At 46.6% G+C, this 7,918-nt stretch overlaps 1 protein-coding gene across 1 annotated transcript; it reads left to right on the forward strand.

Moving 5' to 3' along the window:
* Positions 1-3,888: 3,888 nt before the first annotated feature.
* LOC123288739 (olfactory receptor 2V1-like) lies at positions 3,889-4,836 on the forward strand. The gene has a single exon (XM_044777109.2). It carries the CDS (start codon positions 3,889-3,891, stop codon positions 4,834-4,836), a length of 948 nt encoding a protein of 315 aa, XP_044633044.2.
* The last annotated feature ends 3,082 nt before the right edge of the window (positions 4,837-7,918 follow it).

The raw sequence follows: 7,918 nt of genomic DNA on the forward strand, positions 1-7,918 counted from the left end.
CTGTCTGAGGGGGAGAGTCACCAGGAGGCTGTGGGTGATGTGAGCATCCGCAGAATCCCTGAGAGGTGGTGGGGGCTGAGGAAAGGAGGCAGAGCTGGGGGAGCTCCTCCTTGTGCCCTCTGACACATCAAGGGCAAACTCAGGAGAAGGAGGATGAAAGGATTTTTTTTTTATTGAGTTAATGATAGGTTACAATCTTGTGAAATTTCAGCTGTACATTAATGTTTGTCATTAGTGTTGTAGGTGCACCACTTCACCCTTGTGCCCACCCCCCACCCCACCTTGAGGATGAAAGGATTTTGACGCTGGAAACTCCTCCACAGGGTATCCGCTGAATTTGTTCTCCTCCAGAGAACCCACCCAAAGGCAAGTGAGGATCTTTTTCCTGTCGTCCTCTTCCCCCTTCCTTGCCTTTCCTGTTGCTGACTGCTGGTTCATGACTTCATTTCTGTTTGTTCACCAGCACTTCCTCTTCTTCCTATTGTCTGCCTCTATCAAGATTTGTTTTTTCTTTTCTTTGTTTTTTGGCAGTGGGGGTTGGAGCACACACCTTCTCTGTTATGTGTCTCCTCTCTCTTTCTTCTAGCCTCTTCCTTTGATCCACTCCTCTCTTTTTCTTTCCTTAATGTCTCTTTAACCTTTTCCTTTCCTTTTCTCCTCTGTCTGGATTGGGGGGCTCAGCTATGGGTTCCTGGGTTGAAGAGTGGTCTCCAGCAGGAAGATAAAGGATGAGTGGGGAGAGGGGAAGGTGAAGTGGCAGGAAGGAGGGGGCTGACAGGGCACATGGAGTCACTTTGCCTCAGAAAGCATATTGTAGTGACAAGGCGGCTTCTCTTATGCTGTGGTTTCTAGGAAGAGAAACAAAGCCACTGAACATCCAGCAGAAAGGAATGAGTTTAGAGAGCAGGAAATGAGCATGTGAGATGCTAGAATGGGTTCTTGAGTTGTTTGCATATTACAATTAATCATCTGGCAGTAGTTACTAAGAACATAGAATATGCCAACACCATTCTAGGAGTTGGGGATCCCCCTATGAGCAAAAGCCGCATGGGGGGGAACATAGGTTCAGTTGGGAAAGCAGAAACAAAAAGTCCATACGGATTAAACGTAGCATGCCTGATGGTGGTGAGCGCTATGAGAAACATCAGGAGGGAAGGAATGGGGAGGGAAGAAGGATTGCAGCTCCAGATAGGTGTTGAGAGAAGGCCTGGCTGAGAAGGTGAGGATCAGGTGAGGGGACAAGGGGGAGCGTATCTGGAAGAGCCTTCTGTGAGGAGATTAGGATGAGCACCAAGGCCCGGGGGCTGTGTCTGCCTGCTGCGTGGAGGAAATGCTGGGGGCCTATGAGACTCGAGTTGAGGGAATTCCTGGGAGAGCAGAAGGAAAGGAGGTCTGGGTGGTGATGGAGGGCTGTTCAGATGGCAGTCTGGCTTTATTCTTGAAGCATTTTGTCTCTTATTCTTACTGAGATGGGTTCACTTCAGTGCTATGTGCAAACAGACTGTGTTGGGGGCAAGGGTAGAGTGGGGAGGTAAGTCCAGTGAGGGGCCCTTGTTATCATCCAGGGACAGTCATGACGGTGTGGCCAGGTGGGAGTAGAAGTGGTCAGCGGTGGATTTATTTTGGAGGAAGAGTCGGCAGGGGTTTCTGATGTTGGGATGTGTGAGAGGAGAGGAGTCAAGGATATCAGTGTGGTGTCTTGGACAGCTGGACAGACCTGCCATTGACTGAGCTGAGAAGAGAGGAGAACAGGCGTTTCTCCAGGAGAGACCAAGGGCTCTGTCCAGCCACTTAGGCAGGAGAAGCCCATTGGGCATCCAGTTGGTGATGTGGAGGACACAGAAGGGATAAGAATCAGCATTCAAGGGAACCGTCCAGAATAGGTACAGAAATGTCATTAAAAGATCACATAGTTTTGCAGAATAAGATGCAGGGGAGAGATGGGGTATGGAGTGCATCTCCTTGAAGATGTGTACAGCCGAATGCCTCTGCACGCAGTAGAGAGGGCTGAGCATCCTCAGCACAGGGGAAGGAATTTCTGCTGTGAGTTCTGAGGGAACCTGCCTTGTTCAGTTGGCTGGTTGCCTCTTGATATGGCCTGGATGGTTTGAAGTCTGTGGGAACAGCGATTTGCTCCTGTGGAAAATCTCTCCAACCTCACACCTTGGTGTTATTGGTGACAAGGACACCTGGGCATGTTGTCTTGTGCATGATTCAGACATGCCCCTACCTCTAGGGAAACAGCTGATGCAACCTACCTCCCAGGCTTGGATCTGGGCAGGTTCATCCTACTTTAGGAAAGTACCCTGTGTCTTCACAAAGACAGCATGTCCTGTGGGGTCGCTTCATTTCCTCTTTGCGGGGAGGTAAGATAGAAATGAAACTCCCCACACAAACGTTTCCTAGATGCCACTATCATCTAATTGCACAGAAATCTTTATCTTTTGAAAATACCTGAAGATATTTCCTACTATATCACTCACTGCTCCCCAAAGGAATCCAGCAGTGAACTAGAACATTCAGGTCAAGAAAAAGGGCTCCTGCAATTACAGCGGGGCGGACTTTCTGCTCTCAGAAAATGGAAGTTGCAGCCTTATCTTACTTATTCATGACTATTTTATTTAGTCAACACATGAGTATTGAGGTTGTACTATGAGCCAGGCAACCATTCTAGGGTCTGCCCAATGTCATGGTGAACAATAAATCATCCTCCTGTTCCACTGGGACAGACGGACAACAAAAGTGAAAAAATGTAAGCGTGTGTTTGTTAAATGCTGTAAGTGCTGTGGGGAAAACAAGAGCAGGGAAGACCTTGAGAGTGCAAGACATTTATAGTTTTACCATGACTTCCACAGAAGGCATCTCTAAAGAGGCTGGCATTTGAGCAAAGATCTTCAGATTTCTGAAGAAAAAGCATTCCAAAGAGAAGAAAATGCAAAGCCTCAAAGGTGGGAGTGTGTCCAGTTTGTCTGAGGAAATTCAAGGAAGCACAGTGAGCAAAGAGGTCATGATAGGAGATGAGGTCAGAGGTACCGAGGTCTGTGCGTGTATGGATCTGTGTGTGTGTGTGTGTGTGTGTGTGTGTGTATCAAGTGGTGCCACTGCAAGGATTTGGGCTTTATCTGGAGCAATTAGTGAAGTCATTGAAACACTTTCAGTAAGAGAGTTACATCACATGACACATTTTAGCAGAATCATTTGGACTACAATGGGAATAGACTCAAGGGGTTCAAGGACAGAAGCCAGGAAACTGGGTAGATACGTATAATAATCTGTATGAGGGAGGAGGGTGGCTTGGAGCAGGGCCGTTGCAGTGGGGATGATGAGAATTAACTGGATTCTGAGACATTCTGAATGCAGAGCCAAGAGCTTTTCCTGATAGTTTGGATCTAGGGAATGCAAGAAAAAGAGGAATTAAAAATGATTCCAAGATATTTGGCCTGAGCAAAATAAAGAACATTTCAAGTCTCCATTGCTCTCCCTTACTGTCACACATATAAATTATCTCTTGAGTACGAAATGGTCCCATCAGAGATAGTTTACCGAGTCTGTGTAATCCAAACTAAAAAGAGTCAGTGTTGTATGGGAAAGTCAATATTCTGTCTGCTGAATTGGAATTGTCCAATAGTCCTGCGGCACATAAAAATAATTCAGTTTCAATTTTCCTTGGCATGCATACATACAAACATAGATATGTGGTCCTCTTCTATGAGCTAGCAAAGATCTGATCATCCTTGTCGTGGGAATATGAATGAGCATCCTCTTGCATGTCCCTAAGCATATGTTGTTAAGCTCTGATGGAGAAGAATTCAGAGATGAGTAAAGACGCATCACTGAATCTCAGAATTTCTCTGTTTATGTTCTCAGGTGACTGTGAACAACTGAGCCATGGGCATATTGTCGAACCGATCATCTATAGATGGCTTCATCCTCTTGGGCATCTTTTCCTGTAGCCAGACTGATCTTGTCCTCTTCTCTGTGGTTATGGTGGTCTTCACAGCGGCTCTCTGTGGGAATGTTCTCCTCATCTTCCTCATCTGCACAGACCCTCAACTTCGTACACCCATGTACTTCTTCCTCAAGCAGCTCTCCCTCATGGATCTTATGCTGGTGTGTACCATTGTGCCCAAGATGGCAGTCAATTTCCTGTCTGGCAGGAAGTACATTTCCTTTGTGGGTTGTGGCATACAAATTGGCTTTTTTGTCTCCCTGGTAGGGTCAGAGGGGCTTTTGCTGGGACTCATGGCTTATGATCGTTATGTGGCCATTAGCCACCCACTTCACTATCCCATCCTCATGAGTCAGAGGGTCTGTCTGCAGATTGCTGGAAGTTCCTGGGCCTTTGGGATTCTAGATGGAATGATCCAGATGGTGGCAGCCATGAGCTTACCCTACTGTGGCTCCAGGAATGTGGATCATTTCTTCTGTGAGGTGCCGGCTTTACTGAAACTGGCCTGTGCAGACACATCCCTTTTCGACACTCTGCTCTTTGCTTGCTGTGTCTTCATGCTGCTCCTTCCCTTCTCTATCGTTGTGGTCTCCTATGCTCGTCTCTTGGGGGTGGTGTTCCAGATGCGCTCTGCTCAGGCTCGTAAAAAGGCTCTGGCCACCTGTTCCTCCCACCTGATGGCTGTTTCCCTTTTCTACGGGGCAGCCATGTTCATCTACCTGAGGCCTAGGCGCTACCGGACCCCTAGCCATGACAAGATGGTCTCTATCTTCTACACGGTCCTTACTCCTATGCTTAACCCCCTCATTTATAGCTTGAGGAATCGGGATGTGATGGGGGCCCTGAGGAAGAGGCTGGAAAATTGTAGGTTTGGCAGCCAACCCTGAAACGCCAGGGGATCTGGTGTTTGGCTCTGCCGCCTCCTGGTTTCATAATGTTGGTAAGTCACTCACTCTTTGTGAGTGTCTGTTTCCTCATCAATAAATGAGAATCATGACACCTGCCTTAGCTCACAGGGATTGCTATGTGTAAAGAAGCGATGCACTGCTATTATTGTCATTATTGATCATTTATAAAGTCTTGGAAGTAAATTCACTCTATTTCTTTTTTTTTTTTTTAAGATTTTATTTTATTTCCTTTTTCTCCCCAAAGCCCCCCCGTACATGGTTGTATATTCTTCGTTGTGGGTCCTTCTAGTTGTGGCATGTGGGACGCTGCCTCAGCGTGGTTTGACGAGCAGTGCCATGTCCGCGCCCAGGATTCGAACCAACGAAACACTGGGCCGCCTGCAGCGGAGCACGCGAACTTAACCACTCGGCCACGGGGCCAGCCCCCACTCTATTTCTTAATTCTTCTTCGTTATAGCTGTGTTTTATCAAGTGCTTACTAAATGTTGGGCATTGTCCTGTTGCCTTCACATATTTTGTAAGTTACTTAATTGATGACTCAGCTTAATAAATATGGATATGTTCCATGAAAACTTTCTAATGGCACAAGCAGAGCCTCTACAATTCTTCCTGGGTAGATCCTAGTCTTCTCCATGTTCCTTTAGAGGCTTTATAAAGCGGCCTTTAAGAAGGAAAAATGTATCCTTGCTGTTTGGAGTTATCTTTGCAGGGGTGATGTCCTCTTTATTTGTGTATTAAGAGCACCTGGAGGGCCACCCCGTGGCCGAGTGGTTAAGTTTGCGTGCTCTGCTTTGGTGGCCTGGGGTTTCGCCGGGTCAGATCCCCGGCACAGACGTGGCACCACTCATCAGGCCATGCTGAGGTGGCCTCCCACATAGCACCACCAGAAGCATTCACAACTAGAATATACAGCGATGTACTGGGGGGCTTTGGGGAGAAGAAAAAAGAAAAAATAGAAGAAGATTGACAACAGTTTTCAGCTCAGGTGCCAATCTTTAAAAAAAAAGAAAGAAAGAAAGACAGACAGATTCTGAGCCATTATTTTAAAACTTATATATCAGTCAGGGTCCAGTCAGGAATAAATCCCTGTTAGTTATTTTAACAGAGAAAATGGAAAGAGTTGCTAACCAGATACTTGAGAACTGAAATGGCAAAAGAAGAATGCTAGGTATTGCCAGGGGAAAAACTGACAGAAAGAAGCTGCTGTTCCTAAGCCTGGGGATGCAAAGGGAGAGTTAGGGTTACTAAGGCCTGGAGTCTTGGAACCCAAGCATCTGAGGAGCGGGCACGGACCATGTGCTGCTTATCCCTCAGAAGGGGCCCTGTGGAGGTGTCGCAGACCTCTGGGAAGGCTGCTCTGCCCTGACTTATGGTAGTTCCTCAGAGCCCAGAGCAAGAAGAGGGGCTTGTTGAGCTGGGACCCAGACTTCCGACAAGTGGGTGCTGTGTGGTGGGCCCTGGTATCCCAGGAGTTCACAGGGTCGTCTCTGGCCCCAGGCTGCTGAGGAACAGTGCTGGTCAGCTGGTGCTTGTTCCTCTGACGGGCAAGATGTGACTGGTTCTGCATGTGAAAATAAAATCAGCAAAGTGGAGCCAACTGCCAGGAGGAAGCGACATTGCTGGGATAATCTTGACAGGAAATCCTGAAGGACTGCGTTTCTTCTCCCCTCTGCCTGGTTTATAGTCTCCTTCTAGCGCCCCTACTGGCGGATCCTGATGTGAACCTTGATGGCAAAGCAGCCCCAGCGTCACAAATCAAAGTGTACGGTGTGGGTTTGGAGTCGAGGCAATAGCTTGACAACTGGCAGACCATCCCTTAGGCTACTCAGCATGCAGACCATTTTTCCTGTCTTTGAATTTCCATTAAACGGCAACAACAGCATTTTGTTTTTTACCTAAACAGTGTTTAACTATGTTTTATACATATGGTATCCTTCAGCAGTCACGGTATCCATCCGGTAACAAGGTTATTTATAGCTCATATTCGGTCACAATCACATCTCAACATCAGCCACCACCACCAACTGGCTTATAAATAAGAAGAATGAGGTGAGAGAGAGAGAAGAACAAATGAGCATATATACATGCACACACACACATACCAACACACTAATTGGTCATGAAGGCGTAATTGGTATTTATAACTTTCGTCTTTCATTTCTCATTCTCTATTTCCTTTGTCCTCAGCTAGAACCCCATCTGTTTGGAACAGTTTAATTGGTGGTGTATTCTACATCTTCACTGCCAAAGGGTCTGAGTCCTCAATGGTACTGCCTCTGGTTTCTGTACTTTTCCATTATCTTTTACTGTTGGACATGCAGTAGTGACTCTGTAATCAACATCAATCATCCCACCCCATGCTAGTAGAGCTGCTGTCTTGTTGGCCTATCGGTTCACTGGCATGAGTCGTCCAAAATTACCAGATGAAGTGTCAACTTATAATTGGACAAGAACATCATTGTCCGACTATGGGAGAAACAGCACCAAATACTGATCACTGAATCTAAGTCTATATTGCATTCTGTCAGATAGATCCCCATCTTTTCAGGGTCTTTCCTGTGAACTGACACTGTAAAGGAGTTGGTATTATAACTGAGGCCCACTGCTTCTGGGTGATGGATTATATGTAAGACCAGTTGGTTCCATGGACACAAGTCCATTGTCGCTCCTCTTTTGCTGTGAACCAAGTTCCTTGATCAGAAGCCATGGGTGACAAGAATACCTTAGTAAAATCTGAGATATTCTGTAAGTACACAGGTGGTTGTGCTGTCACAGCATTACGGGCAAGGAAAGAAAAATCTTTCCTAGAATTGATTTCCATTCAGTGAAGTCAATTTGCTACCCTGTCCGTGATGATCCAATATAATCGACCTGCTACTAGGTGGCTGCCAGTTTCCCCAAAGGAAAAGTGCCATCTTGGGGCTCAGAATTCATTTCTGCGGATGGAAGTTTAGGCACTCAGTGGTAGTAGTAACCAGGTCAGCTTGGAGAGACTAAATCCATGTTGGTAAGCCTACACATAACCCCATCCCTACCACCATAGCCACTTTGTACCTAGCCC

Source organism: Equus asinus, chromosome 9, assembly GCF_041296235.1.
Source record: "Equus asinus isolate D_3611 breed Donkey chromosome 9, EquAss-T2T_v2, whole genome shotgun sequence".
Lineage (NCBI taxonomy): Eukaryota > Metazoa > Chordata > Mammalia > Perissodactyla > Equidae > Equus > Equus asinus.